The sequence below is a fragment of the Eretmochelys imbricata genome, chromosome 3, assembly GCF_965152235.1.
Source record: "Eretmochelys imbricata isolate rEreImb1 chromosome 3, rEreImb1.hap1, whole genome shotgun sequence".
Taxonomy (NCBI): Eukaryota; Metazoa; Chordata; order Testudines; family Cheloniidae; genus Eretmochelys; species Eretmochelys imbricata.
In genome coordinates, this window is record NC_135574.1 from 134,121,320 (window position 1) to 134,138,618 (window position 17,299).

Sequence of the window (17,299 nt, forward strand, 5' to 3'; positions counted from 1 at the left end):
GAGAAGGTAGTCAGCTCAGCCAGCCACGGACAGGGAATGTGAGACTGCATTCCTCACAGTGCCTTGCCCTCAGGACTAAGGTAAGAAACCTCAAGGTATGGAGGGGATGGACAGAGCGGGGCACATGGGGCTGCTGGTGGGTCACACAGACTGGGGTTCAGAAGGGCTAGTGTGGGGGGGGAGACTGAGGTGGGAGCACAGGAGCTAATGGGGTGACAGCATTGAACCAGGGACTGAATGGGAGTGGGGATGCAGGGTGACATGGGGACAAGGGGAAGCGGATGGCTGAGTGGTGGTGTAGGGACACATGGGGATGGGGGAGGAGGGATGGCTGAGTGGGGGTGAAGGGACACATAGGAACAGGGAGGAGGGGTAGCTGAGTGGGAGTGCAAGGACAAATGGGGAATGGGGATATATGTACCTGACTGAATGGGAGAGGCTAGGGGTCAGCCTGGGTCTGCATGGGGGAGACTCCCCAATTCCCTAACAATCCCTACCCCCTCCAAAAAAACCCCAACTGTTTCATATTTCTCCCACCCATACCCAACCACCTTCCAGGTTCACTCCAGGCTCCTTCCTGGCAATTACTTCCCTCTCCCTCAGCTCACTGTTACCCCTGACTCCCAAGCCTTTGCACTGCTTCTGAGGGGAGCAGGAAATATGTTTCTGGATTGTAGTTTAAATGAATTATTACTCAAAGTTTTGTATTAATATGCCTAGTAATGAATGTCTTTCTCAGAAAACATTTCCTGAAACTATTTGGTTGTCTGTATTGTTACAGACATACTTGCTGACAGGTATTTCAAAATAAATGACCAAAATAATTAAAACTGGTGTAATTATATTGTGTTATTTTGATAAATAAAATATGCAGAATTTTAAAATATTTGTGCAGAATTCCCCCAGGAGTAAAAGCTGACAAATGAATTCCACAGAGCAAAATACTGAACATTGCTTTGCAGATACTATCCAAAAGGTCCAATTACAAAGCTAAAAGAGCAGTAACTTGGGTTAATAACAACTTCTGATAACTGTGTTAATAACTTGTGCTCACCATTGGAGCTGTTAACGCAAAAGAAAGAGGAATTATTCAACTGAGATTTTAATGTAGATTTTCTGTAGATCATGAATATCAAGATGTTTGGTTCCATGGAAATTTGGCCACCATATTTGTAGCAGTTTATTCTTCAATGTCACATTTGGTTGCAAATGTTGTACTCTTTTGAAGAGGGTGAACAATCTTTACCCATGGGACTAGAATTATGTAAAGAATTCCCAAAAGACTGCTTTGGGACCCTAGAGGCTAAAAAGCCCTCTTGTCAGCTACAGAAAGTCTACATAGATTTGTAACTGTTTGAAAAAGTTTTCAAACAGATAGAGCCGAACACAATTTCAGCTACTGTTTTCAGAACCTATGCTAGTATCCTGCCAGAGGGAAATCTATTGCATGTTTTTTTCTTTTTTTCCCCCTTTATAAAATTCCTGTCCACAATGAACAGTGAAATTGTGCTAGCTGGAAAACACATTGAGTACTTGTTGCAATCCTTGCAGTACAGCAAAGCAGGAGAAATTATTTCCTGACTTACTCTTCAACTTTAGAATAATGTCACTTTTCATTCAACTTGCTAAGTATCTTAAAAATTTATAGAAGTCTGAAATATACAAAAACTTCTGGAATTAATGACACAATATAAGAAGGTAAATTAATGCAGAGCTCAAACAAATGATTGAAAAGATATTTAACTTACATATGATTAGATCTCCTTCCTCTGTTTGTTTTCTTTCCTATGACAGGAGTACCAAAATGTTCAGGGTTCGTGAGTGGGAGCTGATCTAATGTCTGTTGGAAGATCATTAAACTCATTAAAACTCAAACCAATAATTTTTCAAGAGTTTATACCAAGTCTAAGTTTGTATATACTTTAATAAATGTATTTTTTGTAAATGGAAAGTCTCCCTACAGACAATGTACTCAGAGCAGAGACAGCACTGCTTTAAAAACAATGGCCTTGTCTTTTAGAAATTAACATTTCACAGCAACTACCTTCTTCCAGGTGCCCATTCACACACACACACCCTGAAGGCCCTATTCTGAGACCACTTATCAGTAAAGGAGAACAAACTCAGGCAGCGGGTCTGACATCCTGATATGAGATACTCCTTTCCCCTTGCTAGATGAAGCACATTCTGCTTCTGAAGCACCCGCAGATCCACATCCCAATTATACATGTAAGGGAAATGGACAAAGGTCCCTCGTAGAAAAACTGAAGTTAGCAAGGCTGACCAACAGAGACCGGCAAACCAAAATAAGCTAACTTTCTTATTAATTAATGACAAAATATTGCACAACTATGTTCTTGCAAGAGAGAAGAACAGAGTCTGGCAAGAACAACATGTTTCTCAAAGATTATAAACCAGATGTAGTTAGGAAGAGGGTACTGGCTGGAAAGGCTGAGAGAGCATATCTTAATTTAGGTCTTTTCTGCATGAGGGTGAAAAAAAAGGATCTCAGAGACCTACAGTACCTTATAGAGCAAGCCTTTGAAATTGGAGTCTTATGGAGAAGTTGTTCTCTGTTATCATTCACAATTTTAAATAATTGGTTTTTAGGGCACCTAGAGCTTTTTCTATTGGCATATTTTATTGTTATTTAAATAACAAGTTGAATAACAATGGAAGTTGACACAGTTAAGGGGCAAACTGCTTCTTAGAGCCCTTCTAGTCCTTCTCAAGTATACCCTCAAGTGACAGGCCCTGTGTCTTGTACCTCACTCTAGATGGAACCAGTGGTGAGCTGGAGCTAGTTCGCACTGGTTCGCTAGAACCAGTTGTTAAATTTAGAAGCCCTTTTAGAACAGGTTGTTCCGCGAGGGACAACTGGTTCTAAAAGGGCTTCTAAATTTAACCCGCCAAAAGTGGTGCCTTAGGCGCCGACTCCATGGGTGCTCCAGAGCACCCACCAGCAGCTCCCCGCCCCACCCCTGGCCCCAGCTCACCTCTACTCCGCCTCCTCCCCTGAACGTGCCGCCCCGTTCTGCTTCTCCGCCCCCCAGGCTTCCAGCGAATCAGCTGTTCACGCGGGAAGCCAAGGTAGGCTGAGAAGCAAGCAGCGGCTTCCTGCTCAGGCCCAGGTGAGCTCGGCCGGAGGTGAGGTGAGCTGGGGCCGGGCAAGGGGTGGGGAGCTGCCAGTGGGTGCTCTGTACCCACCAATTTTCCCCGTGGGTGCTCCAGCCCCGGAGCACCCAGGGAGTCGGCGCCTAAGGCGCCACTTTTGATGTGACCAGTGGGGGAACAGCTGCTCCCCATGCTCCCCCCCAGCTACGCTTCCCTTCCCCTAGGAGCCAGAGGGACTTGCCGGATGCTTCCTGGGAGCTGCCCCAGGTAAGCACCGCCAGGATTCCCCACGTCGCCCCCCCCGCAGGTGCCTCTGGCTCTTAGGGTAGGGTGAGCGTCCACTATGGTGGCCCACGAGACCCTCCTGCCTGGTTCTGGGGGCAGTCAGGGGACAGGGGAGGGGGTGGATGGGGCAGGGGTACTGGGGGGGGCGTCAAGGAACACGGGGGGGTTGGATGGGGCAGGAGTCCCGGGGTGTGGGGGTGGGCAACGACCCTCTCATAGGGTGAGGAGGGAACCTGTTGTTAAGATTTTGGCAGCTCATCACTGGATGGAACCATACAACCAACTACTCTGGGATTTGGTCTCTGAGCATCAGTGCACCTCTCCCAACTGTAGAAATGAAATAGGCCCAACTGCAGTTGATGCCTGTAAGCTCTTTCACTCCTGGCACCCAGGAGCTGATTAAAGTGACTCAAGAACACATCTTCAAAATACAGGGTTTTTTATTCCTTCCCCAATGGTACAAAGAACACAGATTAAAGGGTAAAAACAATAAAAGGCATATACACATGGGTCTTACTTACACCCTAATCTTTCCTTGTCAGATTTTTAAGTTTCCCTCACTCCAGTCAACCTCCATCTCCAGCTGAAAATAACAAACTGTCTTGCTTGCAGCAGGCTCTTTCTGTTTGTGTGTGCCCCCTTGCCACCCTGTCAGCTCTTCCTGTCATTTCCTGGGCAGTTTTCTGGCCATTCACACAACCCTCATCCTTTTCTATATCCAGGGTCCTGTAATGTCTTAGTGTTCCCTTTTCTCTCCCTCTTCCTAGCCTTGGCAAAACAGCTATGTCACCAGGTTTGGGGCTGAGGAGTCGCTATTCATGATAATAAACCTGACTATTGTGTTTTCCTTGGGATGCCCTTATCTAGGCCGTTATTATACCTTTCCTGCTTGGTTCCTTTAACCTTTAGATTTAACTCCATAGCAAGTAACCCATCATATCTACACACATAAAGGCATGAATCATAATCATAAAAAATATGAGATGAGATATTTCCCCCAGTTAGTTACACAATAAACAAATGTTACCACACTACACTTCAAGAAGTGTGAAAACTTTCTTTGTCTTACCATTCTCAATGCTATGCTAGTTTCAAACTATGAAGAATACATCAGATTCTCATTAAAAAATATTATGTAGGTGTGGTGGCCCCACCCCCCTGTGAGAGTGGGCAAAGACAGGCCAGAAAGGCTGCGTAAAGCGGCAGCCAATCAAGGAGGGTCTGTTAGAGAGCCAATCAGGGTTGGGCAAGAGGTGACCAATCAGGGCTGGGCTCAGCCCTATATAAAGGCTGCCCATGAGAGGAGTAGTCAGTCTCTCCCAGACCTCCAGCAGGGAAGGTCAGTCTCCTGAGCAAGGAGCGGAGCGCTGGGCAGAGTCAGGGGAGCATAAGAGAGCTCCAGCCTGTTACCTGCTGGGCTGTGAGCCCTGATCAGAAGGGCCTAGAGGGGAAGTGACCCAAGGACAGCGGACAGATGAGGGGAGAGAAGGAGGGTATGGAGGCTGTTGCTAGAGGATCCCTGGGTCAGGACCCAGAGTAGTGGGTGGGCCTGGGTCCCCCCTTCCCTCTTATCTCGCATCTGGCTGTGGGAAGTGGCCATAACGGACTGCACCAGACCCCTGAGGGAAGGGGTTAGATTTTAGGGATGTGGTTGGCCACTGTGACAAGGGCAAACCAGGAGACTGCTGTTAACACCCCCACAACCCCAGAATGGGGTGAGCATGGACTAAGGGGCACTGCTGGAGGGCAGTGTCCTGAAGAGGACACCGCCAAGCGGGGAGCAATGCGGGTTCAGACACCAGCGGAAGGCGTGAGATGGATTGGACACCACCAGTAGAGGGCATTCCACATGGACTGAGCAAATTCCCAGAGTCACCAGCAGGAGGCACCGCAGTGGTGAGTCCCAAGCCCGTCACAGTAGGTCAGACTGAACTCACTGCAGCTGATGAAGCCCCCCCACCTTCAAACCAAAAAGCAAACGCACATCTGTCTGTTACTGTGATAGACGTTGCATATTTACCCAACACAGAATGATGGGCATGGACAGAATTAAAACCCTAGCTCAGAACAAGAGAACAGCACTGTGGCATATTTACCCAACACAGAATGATGGGCATGGACAGAATTAAAACCCTAGCTCAGAACAAGAGAACAGCACTGTGGCATAATTCTAAGGCTATGTCTACGCTACAAATTACTTTGGCATAATTTACCTTGTTTAGGGGGGTGAATAATCCACAACCCTGAGCAACGTAAATTACACTAACCTAAGCACTGATGTAGACAGTGCTATGTCAGTGGGAGAGCTTCTCCCACTGACATAGTTACCACTGCTCATGGAGGCAGGAGTTATTAAGTCAACGGAAGAGCTCGCTCCCGTCGGCCTAGAGCATCTTCACCAGAAGTGCAGCCGCACCGCTGTAAATGATGTACACTAGAACCTCAGAGTTATGACTGACTGGTCAACCACATCCTTCCTTTGAAACCAGAAGTATTCAATCAGGGAGTAGCAGAAACAAAACAAAAAAGCTAGTAAAGTACAGTACTGTGTTAAAGGTGAACAACTAAAACAAAAGAAGGGAAAGTTTAAAAAAAGATCTGACAAGATAAGAAAACTATCTGTGCTTGTTTCATTAAAATTAAGATGGTTAAAAGCAGCATTTTTCTTCTGCATAGTAAAGTTTCAAAGTTGTATTAAGTCAGTGTTGAATTGCAAACTTCTGAAAGAACAATCATAACGTTTTGTTCAGAGTTATGAAAAACCTCCATTCCTGAGGGGTTGATAACTCTGAGGTTCTACTGTAGCTTAGACATAGCCTAAGTGCTGAAGAAAGTGGAGGTGCAATTTTAACTTCAAGTGTAAAGGAATACTATCATGAACCAATTTGTAGAACTGCAGAGTAAACCCCCAATGACAGTGAGGGAACTGAAAATCAGTGATTTTTTGGCTAAACACCAAGTGCTCAGATACCTGAAAAGAAAACGGACTAGCAAAATGAAAAGTAGGAGAGGTTACCTTAAAATTAGATTTCTGCAAATCAGATACAATAATCTGGACTGATGGACATTCTTGTTCAGACAGCAGGGAGGTAGATTAACCTATATAATAATCTTGGCCAAAATTTTCAAATCTGGATTCCCAAAGTTAGGTTCCGAACCCCATATTTAATATATATAAGCAGCCCGATGTTCAGAAGTATTGAGCACCTACAAATCACTAAAATTCAACAGGAACAGCAGATGCTCATCATCTTTGAAAATTAGGCGACTTATAGTTAAATCCATATTTAGGAGCTTAATGTTTGGCACATACACTTGGAATTTTTAGTGAGAGCATCTGAGCACCTTAACAAAGGCACAGTAAAAATGCCCAGTTCACAACATTTGAGCAACATGCTCAATTGAGTATAGCACAGAAAGCGTTCTGCTCAGCAGGAAAATTCTTTCTCAAACAGCTCTTTCATAATTTAACATGTTCACATATATTGGTCCATCTGCTTGTCTGTCTGTTCACACAGTCTTGTGTAATAAGCAGAAAAATGTCTGACTTAACACTAATTGTTTAGAAAGCAAGTGTATATTTTAGAAGTAATTAGTCTGTAGGCTAGACCATCAAACAAATATGAAAAGATTTCTGATTTGTGGAGGGACAAACACTTCTTCAAAGTAACAGGTGACAAGAGGCTATAATTTACCTAAAACAACAGTACACAGATGTATCTCAGATTTCAAATTTATTAGCTATTACAACAACACTTACAAATTAACATGGTCACTTGCATCAGCTCCCATTAAAGTGTAATTATGTGAGAAGATACAAATCATGATTTGTGTCATGCACTATACTGCAGTATCTTTTTTCAATCAATGCTTACAGAGAAAGCTAAGAAAAGTATTTATAGCAAAAATAATTCAACTTATAAAGCAGTATCACTATTGAACCCCATTATGCAAAAAATAAATATGAAATGTCAATTTTGATGGCAACTTTTAGTTTGAAGAAGTCACTCCTCAAATCTTATTTCTGGGTGTAAAGGAATGAACTAGATTTTGTGGATTATATTTTGCATAGTCACCATTTTAGCAGCATTAATATATTTAGCCTTCGAAAGTCTGAGGCACTAATTAAACTGATGAAATTGGGATGAAAGACATTGTTTCGATTATTTTTAAATATAAACACTGTGGAATTAAGATGTATTCATTTTGACAGCAATCACTTACCTCACTTTCAGCAAAATGTCTCTCTCCTTTCAGGCAAAGAGAAGAGCGTCTAAGAGTCTTCTCATCCCCATCATCAAATACTGTCACCAGGGGAAAAAAGGAAAGGCAAATTATTAGTTAATAAACTGAAAAAAATACTTGGCCTGTATTTTCCTGCTACAGAAATATCCTTTGCTCAGTTCCCTGAATATTTTTCCTGTATAAAATCCAGTACTCACTGGGACAGGGCTTTGAGAACCACCATTTCTGAACATGACATACCCAACCCCAGTTTCATCACTAAGAGGGAGCACCAAACTAGATGGTAACTGTACTTTTCTATAGTTCTAGAAGTGTTTCAGGGAACTAGAGGATTGAGATCACCTATTATTCCAGGGAACTTGTGTAGTTAGGCTGTAACCCCAAACCCCACAACATATGTGTTTCCACAAGCTGATTACAACAGGAGAAAACTCTCCATGGTAAGCTCAGAATTTGGTAGGTACCTGCATTATGGATCCTGGGCAGTTGGGCTCTGTATACTGTGTTTATTTTGCCTAATATATTTATCTCCTCCCCAACTCCTGGCTCAGGGCATCCTAATAATAGAGAGCAACTTCCTTTTCTCTTGTTAAGCTATTTAACATCATGAAGTCCCCACAAGAGGTATGGCTTATCTGGCCAAAAAGCGTGTGTGATCTATAGAAAGCAGAGGCTAGCTCTGCCACACTTGCATATTCTTCTCCTTTACCTCAGTGGGAAACCTTCAAAATACGCCAGCAAGGCAACCTTTCCAGCCTTCTATCAGACAGAAGTACAGTAGTGTAGTGCATTTAAAAGAACTATCCTGAAACTGAAAACTTCAAAGGAAACCAAGAGGTCAAGGTTTCAGAGAAAGTCACTGAAATGCAAATCAGCTATTCCAAGATCTTAGAGAAAGGAGAACTTGCCCATCAGCAGGCTTTTTCTTGAACATGTAGAACTCTATGCAAAAGCTCTGGACACCAAATAAGTCAGGTGCCTGTACATACACAAATGATGTTACAAAGATCAGAAGTGTCGAGGGCATGACTTAGTCCTTGTCCATACACCAGTAATACTGCTTTAACCATATATGGGTATCGTTAACATGTAAAATGGTAACAACCCCACACCTCAACAGAGTGGACTCTTATCAGTATATAAAAGGTGCCTTATACCAGTGGTTCTCAACCCGTTTCTTTCTGAGCCCCTCCCCAACATGCTATAAAAACTCCACAGCCCACCTGTGCCAAAACAAGTGTTTTTCTGCATATAAAAGTCAGGGCTGACGTTAAGGGGTAGCAAGAAGAGCAGTTGCCTGGGCGACCAAGCCACAGGGTGCCCCGCAAAAGTAAGTTGCTCAGGCTTCTACTTTAGCCCCAGGTGGCAGGGATCAGGGCCCCTGGCTTCAGTGCTGCATGGCAGGGCTTAGGCTTTCTGCCCTGAGCCCCAGCGAGTCTAACACTGGTCCTGCTTGGCAGACCCCCTGAAACCTGTTTGTGGCCCCCTAGGGGGCCCCAGGCCCCTGGTTGAGAACCACTGCCGTATACTACTATAGAAAAGGGAATAACCCATACTGGTAAAAGGCACCTTTGTTATAATAGTAATATAAACTGGACCCAAGATAGGGATTGTACTGATTATTTTGGTAGGAAAGAATCATACACCCACATCAAAACCTGAGTGTAGGCAAGGCCTTAGCCCTACAAAAGCAAGGAAGGTTGACATGCCTTTAAACTGCTCTCCACTTGTGCCTAGGTATTGTAGAACATACAGTTTTCAAGCGGCTCCCAAATGCATGATTCTATAAAGACTTTGAGCCACAAACTGAATGAATCTCCAAGGTGTAACAATTTGCTGTATAACTGCTACGGTGTTTACCATTTGCCAAGTGAAGCTTTCGGCAGAGGAATTTGTGAGCAAGGTCACTCTCTGAATTAGTGATGTCACCCAGTACTTCAAGATGGCTGGGTGCTAATGTAAACTTAGACAAACTTGCTGAACAAGGAAACTGATCATTATGGAGTCTGACAGGAATGCCTAGCTCTCAACCAGACTTTCCTCAGATCCACAGATACCAATATATCCAAAGTTCTTTTCAGTCCTGCTTCTATTCACCCACCTGATAAAGTATATTCCTAATCTTCTGCTGCTAAGAATGTCATTTCACTCCAGAACTGTATTAGACACGATGAAGTTGCAGCTGTGATACCAATTTTCACTGATCCCACAAGATGGGCATCATCTAATCTGGTAAGCACAGTATCTTCAATCAGATCTCCAGGTCAGCTCTCTCCTCCCTTCTTTACTTCCACCTTCCCTTTCTTTCTCAGGCTCAATCTTTGACAGCTGCATATGTCACTTTGAATCTCAAATTGCAACTCCTTGCACCAGCTGCCTCCACTATTTAGCCTGTATCTATTTCTACATCACTTACTTTGGCAAACTGCTGATTTCATGCATTTGTCACATCACATTTTACAATTCTATCCAAATTTCAGGCTATTTGGAACTTGGAAGTATACTTTTTTATTTACATGTCCATACACTATTGCTTCACCACCTCACATGCTCACTAATTCCCATGTCTACTTCTACATTGCTTATGAAAACCTCTTCTTCATGGCCACACCCTTCTCTATTATTCTGCCTCTTCCCACCCCTTCATTCTATTTTGGCTTCTGTTCTGTCCATGTCTCTCCCTCATCCTACTTTCTTATTCTATCAGATAATTTCTTTGTAGTAATACCTACCTGGAAAAGCATACTCATCTCACAAAATTTCAATGTCTTTTAAAAGAGAAATAACGGTTACCTACCATTCGTAGTTGTTATTCTTCGAGATGTGTTGCTCATGTCCATTCCATTGTAGCTGTATACGTGCCCACTTGCAGTCGTCAGAGATTTTTCCCTTAGCGGTATCCGTTGGGTCGGCTGTGTCAGCACTCCTTGAGTGCCCCGCCCATAAGCTGATATATAGGCACTGCCGACCCTAAGCCCTCTCAGTTCCTTCTTGCCAGCAACTCCGACAGAGGGGTAGGAGGACGAGTAATGGAATGGACATGAGCAACACATCTCGGAGAACAAAAACTACGAATGGTAGGTAACTGTTTTTAATTCTTCGAGTGCTTGTTCATGTTGATTCCATTCTAGATATATCAGGATGTAACCTGAGGACATTACTTTGAGCACCCAACGGCCCGTGGTCAGCTAATACCAGGACAACCGGAAGGGGTGGAGGCAGCTGAGGAAAGAGTGGGAGGTGACTGGGGCATCGTCCTTGAGCGCACCCTCAAAATGACTGCTTCTGAAAGACCCAAGCTGAGCAAATGAATGGGAAGATGACAGGTGTCGCTGCTTACCCCCTGGTCTCTATCCTTCCTCCTGTAGGTGCCCAGCCAGTGGGTACCCCTGGACCTAGACTGCGGAGGCAGAGGAGTTGGAGGGTGGAATGGCTTCCTGGCCTGGTGAGGAGTATGGAGGCACAAGGACTGGAGGGTGGCACGGGAGTGTTTAAGGCCATGGAGTCTCGAGTCTGTGAGCTCGGAGAAAAGACCTGTTCTCTCAAATGGGAGGTCCTGTATAGTGGCCTGCATCTCCTGGGATAACCTGGAGGACTGCAACCAGGAGGTACGTCTCATGGCCACCGCATAGGCAAGCACCCTGGCCACTGAGTCAGTAGCGTCCCAGTCCATCTGAAGGGCCCCCCTTGGCACAGCTGTGCCTTCGTCCACCAAAGCAGCAAATTCCTGGGCTCGGTCCCACAGAAGGTCCGCCTTGAATTTGCTACGGGAGTCCTACAGGTTAAAATTGTACCTGCCTAACAGGGCCTGTTAGACACCTGAAATTGTAGGCTTGCCGTCAAATAAATCTTTCTGCCAAATGCCAGTCTCTTGGCATCTTTGTTTTTCAGCGTACCACTGACTTGGCCCTGCCTGTCCCTTTCATTAATAGCGGTCAATATCAACCAGTAATGCCTCTGGAGAGTGTGTATACAGATATTTAAACCCTTTTAGAGGGACATAATACTTTTTTCCCGCCTTCTTAGAAGTAGGCGGAATTGAAGACTGGGTCTGCTACAGCGATCTAGCCATCTTAAGGACTCCTGGGTGGATGGGCAGTGCGACCCAGGCCGGAGTGGCGGTGGATATAAATTTAAAGAGGTCATGGGACTCCTCTGGGACCTCCTCAATTTTTAAGTTAAAGTTGGTAGCCACCCTCTTAAGGAGAACCTGGTGCTCCTTAAAGTCATCGGGGGGGGCTGCCCATTTGGGAGGGACCCGCCACCGCTTTGTCCGGAGATGACGAGTGCACCACTGGGGGAGGGATGGGTTCCCCTTCCTTCTCCTTAGGTGCTGGAATCCCTATGTGCTGCCCCCCGTGTTGGATTCAGTACCATGTTCCGACTCTGGTGCCTGCGGCGGTTTGACCAAGGCAGTCAGGGAGGACTGGTGGGAATACAGGACCGGCATTATGGGCACAGCCACGAGTTCCAGTGTGGCCATTGAGCGGGCCACTGTCCCTGCTGCCATGCCGTCACTGCAGGTGCTGTGTCAGCTTCACGGTTTGGTGACAAATCACCCCTCGTTGGCGAGGAGCTGAACTCCCAGTCTGAGGCTGACCATCGCCCTAATGGCGACCAGGGCGGAGCCATCGAGGCCTGAGTCTGCCAACTGACCCTGGTCGGTGACTGGCGAGGTAAGGATGAGGATCGGTGCCTGCCTGACGAGTGGAACCGAGGGGATGGAGACCGGTGCTGCGACCGGAAGCGATCTCGTCCCCGTGGGGCCCAACTTCTTGGAGACCATCTGGGCAAGGGTCACTTGCACAGTGGCAATCTTTGGCGGGCAGCTCACGGGTACTGGTGGTGGGGGACTGGTGCTTCAACTCCAGTGTCCCATGTGTTGTAGGGGAAGAGTGTGGCGTCGGGGACCTGGGTCTTCTGACTGGAGACTGGGAATGTGGTGCAGGGGTCCTAGGCCGCGGAGACGGGGATCTAAACCTGCGGTCCGGGGACAGAGGGTGCTCCACTGCCCTATGGGGCAGTCCCATGACCGGTTTGCCCTTAGGTATTGGGGCCTTAGCCGAGTCTAGCACCTGGTATGGTGTCAGCCTGCTTATTCTTTAACCACTGGGGCCGCTTCAGGCAATGAGGGCCTTAGGAGAAGCCGGGGTCCCCTTCTGCTCCCGGGAGTCGAAGGCGGATCCCTGGCCAGTCTCGGGGGTCTGACCTCAGCAGTGTCCTCATGAAGCCCAGGGGCAGGCACATGACCTGACACACGTCCTTTGCCCGAGGCCCCTTTTCCTTCCGGTGCCGGGGTGCTCTTCCTCTTTTGCCACTTCTTCGGCACCAATGAGGGGGAATGGTGTCTGACGGAGCCAGTGCTGGAGGTGCGCTCTGCACCAATGCCAAGCTGCTCATTGTGGGATCAGAGTGGGAGGGCTCTGCAGGACAAAGCGCAGTCTCCATAAGGAGTGCCCTCAAGCTGATATCCCATTCCTTCTGGGTCTAGGGTGAAGTTCTTACAGATTCTGCACTTGTCCTTTCTATGGGACTCTCCCAAGCACTTCAGACAACTGTCGTGGGGGTCACAAATAGGCATCTGCCTGTTATATGACGAGCATGATTTGAAACCAGGAGAGCGGGGCATGCCCCACTCCGGGGTGAAGTCCCAGCTGGGACACTAACTACCGAACTACTTCACACTTAAAAGCTAACTACGTATCTAAACTATATACCGGGGTGGCCAAACTTATGGGCCCTCCGAGCTGCATACGACAATCTTCAGAAGTTTGAGAGCTGGAGCATACCTGCCGGGGCTTCTGCCCCGCAGGAGGAACCTGCCAGAGCTCAGGGCTTCAGCCTTGTTCCTGCTGAAGTCCCAAGCCCCGGCACATGTTCTCTGTGGGGCTGAGGCCCCGAGACCTCCCTCCCCACTGGGCAGAAGCCCTACCCGAATATAAGGCAGAGGTCCCAAGCTCCCCCGACAAGTCTGATAGGTGGAGAATGAGGGGTAAGCATGGGGGGCTCCATGAGCAGTACTTTAATTGCAAAAGAGCTGCATGTGGCTCGCAAGTCACAGTTTGGCCACCCCTGCTATATACAAAGAAGCCAGAAAATGGGCTGTTGAAGACCCGCTAATGCTCTTGCGATGGGAAAGACAAGGCGCTCCGACCAACCGTCACAGGCGGTAAGAAGGAGCTGAGCGGGGGTAGGAACAGCGGCACCTATATACCAGCGCCTGGGCACAGCACTCGAGGGGGTGCCACTGCCGACCCTACGGATACCACTAAGGCAAAACTCTCCAACGACTTTGCACATAAGCGCGCACATACCTAGAATGGAATGGACATGACAAGCATTCGAAGAACTATCACTCTGCTCAGAACTCACTTAGCACATGCTTCCTGAAGTCAGTTCTCCTCTGCCAGTTCTCCAGCATCAGTTTACAATTAGCAACCCTTAATAATAAATGGTCACAATTTCTAATATTTTTCTTTACCCATAATTGCAGCTAATGATGTGCATGAATGTATTTTCAATCTTGTTTTATATTATGTGCCCGTGTGTAACAAATCAGTCTACCAATTTAGAGGTCATGGAGTCCAAAATAAGCTTCATTTAGATTAGCCAAAAACATGGTCCATGCACAAGATCCCCACACCAACATTAGCCTATGTGATGGGAGAGACTACCTGTCAAAGGCAGCCTTCACCTTAAAAAAACTGCCAATCAGGGGGAGTCAGTCTCCCCCTAATCTCTTTGTATTATGGAGCTCAGGGTGGGAGAGGACAAGTTTCTCAGTAGAAATTAATAATAATAATAAAAAAAATTTAAAAACCCTTAATTGGTACTTTCTATTTGCCTATATTAGGGCTGTGTTAAGGAGAGTATTGGTTCCTGAGACCTGAAAAACTAGTTTTACATGTACTCTACCCTTCTACCTCTCATTTACTGGTTGACGTGCCATGGAAACAGCACTGAAAAGCCAGTGCCATCTGAACTGGGCATACGAAAAGCAAGCTTTGCTAGCGCATTTGGATTAAGTCATCAGAAAAAATGTTTTAGGACTTGATTAGATAATGGAAAAATTAAAGTAAAAATCAACATTGTTATGTGCTTGTTTAAAGGAGCTATGATAGCTTTTATCTTTGTTCTAAACTAGGGGAAAATAAGTACTGTAAACTGTTACTGAAGTTGTTGTAACACTTAAAATCACCATGAATTATTTCTAACTACTGTCAAAAGCAGGTACATGCTACAATATAGCATATTAGATATTCTAGAGTCCAGACCAATAGTTCTCAAACGAGGACCTAATGAACCACATCTAAAACTAAAGTATTTGGTGTACAACCGTCACAATTTATCAGCATAGTTAGATTGGATTCTATTCTGATTAAACCAACCTATATGTACCACAGTTTGAAGACTGCTTTTCTAGACTAATAAAACACATATCTCGTTAGGAAACTCATTTTTTAGAGTGAATCTCTTTTAAATATGAGACAACTCAACTTTGAATAACTTTGTCTACTGGTCTAGTATTTACTTATTTGCTATTTAAAAGTACTCAAGTATGTAATTTTCTATATGGTGCTAATCCTGTAAAGAGTTATGCATGTGCTTAATTTTACACAGTTCCATTGACTTCAAATAGGACTACCTGCAGTACATAAAGCGTGAGCTTAAGCCTGTCCATATGCTAGTATCAAATCATCTTGACAAAAGTGTGCAGCACAGGGAACGCTGTTAAACAACTGCTTCTACAGATACAAAATCTTGTTTTTATTAACTACTTCCCATCGAGAATATTCTCTAAATACATTTATAGCCCAAAGGCATTTTCTCAAATTTAAAACAGATCAAGTGTTGATAATCTTTGGATAAGTGGTGATATTTTTCTGATGTGTACTTTCCAGTTTGAGGACATAGTTATCCATTTCTCTTACCTACAGTATACCAACTTGCATCTGTTAATTTGTTGATGACAGCTTCCTGGTAAGTTCCATCTGGATTCTTTACTTCTACAACAGATCCTACCTAAAATAATATAAAAGCTACTTAACTTTTGAGAACTTTCAAACAGATAATTCATCTCAATTAGGACTGAAAAATATTTTAAAATCAGCAAATCTTAATAAGGGTAAGATGCTAAAAATACTTTGCTTAGAACAGGTGCAATCTTGTGTTCCTCAGGTGCACTGAATTTCTAGTTTTGCACAGTTAAATATACTTTACCTTTTACCTTCGCTCAAAATTATATTTGTAAATTTGTTACTTTATTTTTCCAAACCAATCCAGATAACTGAATATGGTTCTTTCTTTGCTGCCAGCAAGTGGGGAATAAGAACTGTTTTGAGTGATGTCATTCTCTTGTATAACAGCTTGCCAGTTCAAACCATCCAGCTGAGTTTTTTCCAAAGCAACAGTGACTAAAATCAGAACCAATCAAACGTCTTAGCTTCAAGCCAAAAAGCCTAACAGTTATGCACTGAATGCTCACATCCCCTTCACCTCCAGAGGAAGGCGGCAATATGAAGATCGAGAGACGGAGAGCACTATAAGCCTATTCTCCCCACTAGTCTTTGCAAAAGACAAATCACGTCAACCATTTTTGCTTTGCAGCTTCCTTCAATACTGTTCCTCTACTACTCATGCCTTCTGTCCACTTTTATTCTTCTCTTTACTATCCTATCTGCTTCTGTGTTTTGTTGAACACAGAGAGGGAGGTGTAGGCCCTATGAGGTAGAGGTAAGAAGTGGTTTTCCTTTCATCAAACAACACTTCATTGGAAGATCTGAGCCAGTAGGATCCTCTTAAAAAAAAAAAAAAAGCTGTCACTAAACATTTCCAGAGGAAGATTATCTGAATTGGTATTTGAAACCTAAAATCCATATAAACCGGCTTACACTGAAATATTAAAGTTGAAAGAATGTGACTAATGTGTATTTTATATTTTGACAAATTCCTGTACTTAAACTTTGGCAAGTGGTCATAGTTGTACTTCTTACAAAAGTCCCATCCCTAAAACGTAAGTTCATTCTCCCACTACTATACAAGTCTTTACTTCTAGTAAAAATTGAGTAAATTGACTCAGTAAAATAGTCAACAAGACCTATTTCTTTAAATTCCTTGCCTGTAGTGTGGAAACCCTTAGAGTGTCTTGTTGCACTGCTCAGTTTTTAAAAATTCAACCTATCAATGTGTCATGTTCACCTAGGATTACTGGCCTGGTTCCTCTTGCAAGGTTGGTTACCAGTATGTGATCCTTGGTAAGCTGTTTGATTGTTTGTTTCTGCATCATCTTTAGCCAGAAAGCTGGCTAGTTTGCTGACATCCACCCCCTGAATGATATTTGAAACTTTTTCAATGTTTAAAAACCTTCAAGCCTTGTGACATGCCAATTCTCAATTCTGGCTCTGTATAGATGCACAAAGCTTCAACAAAAGTTAGGGCATAAGCATGTCAGTCTTAGTTCTCGCCTAGTAGCAGGACCCAACCCTATTAAAATTGTGAATAAACATGACTTACTTTCATAATCTAGAGAGCATTTAGGGCTGAACTAAACAAAGTTGATATAGATACTAAAATCTGTAAGGACAGGTTTAAACTACTGCAAATGCCTGTGGATACTAAAATCAATTTAACATTGACTTATCAATTTAACATCTCT

General features: G+C 44.5%; 1 protein-coding gene across 4 annotated transcripts in view; it reads right to left on the reverse strand.

Moving 5' to 3' along the window:
* The window catches only part of ARID4B (AT-rich interaction domain 4B), a 140,996-nt gene that overhangs the window by 75,707 nt on the left and 47,990 nt on the right, over positions 1-17,299 (reverse strand). For all 4 annotated transcript variants that reach the window (XM_077813426.1, XM_077813427.1, XM_077813423.1 and 1 more), the window contains exons 5-7: positions 15,576-15,666; positions 7,624-7,703; positions 1,749-1,840 (exon numbers count right to left, since the gene is read on the reverse strand). In XM_077813426.1, coding sequence (XP_077669552.1) covers positions 1,749-1,840; positions 7,624-7,703; positions 15,576-15,666 — 263 coding nt within the window. The remainder of the gene's footprint in view (positions 1-1,748; positions 1,841-7,623; positions 7,704-15,575; positions 15,667-17,299) is intronic.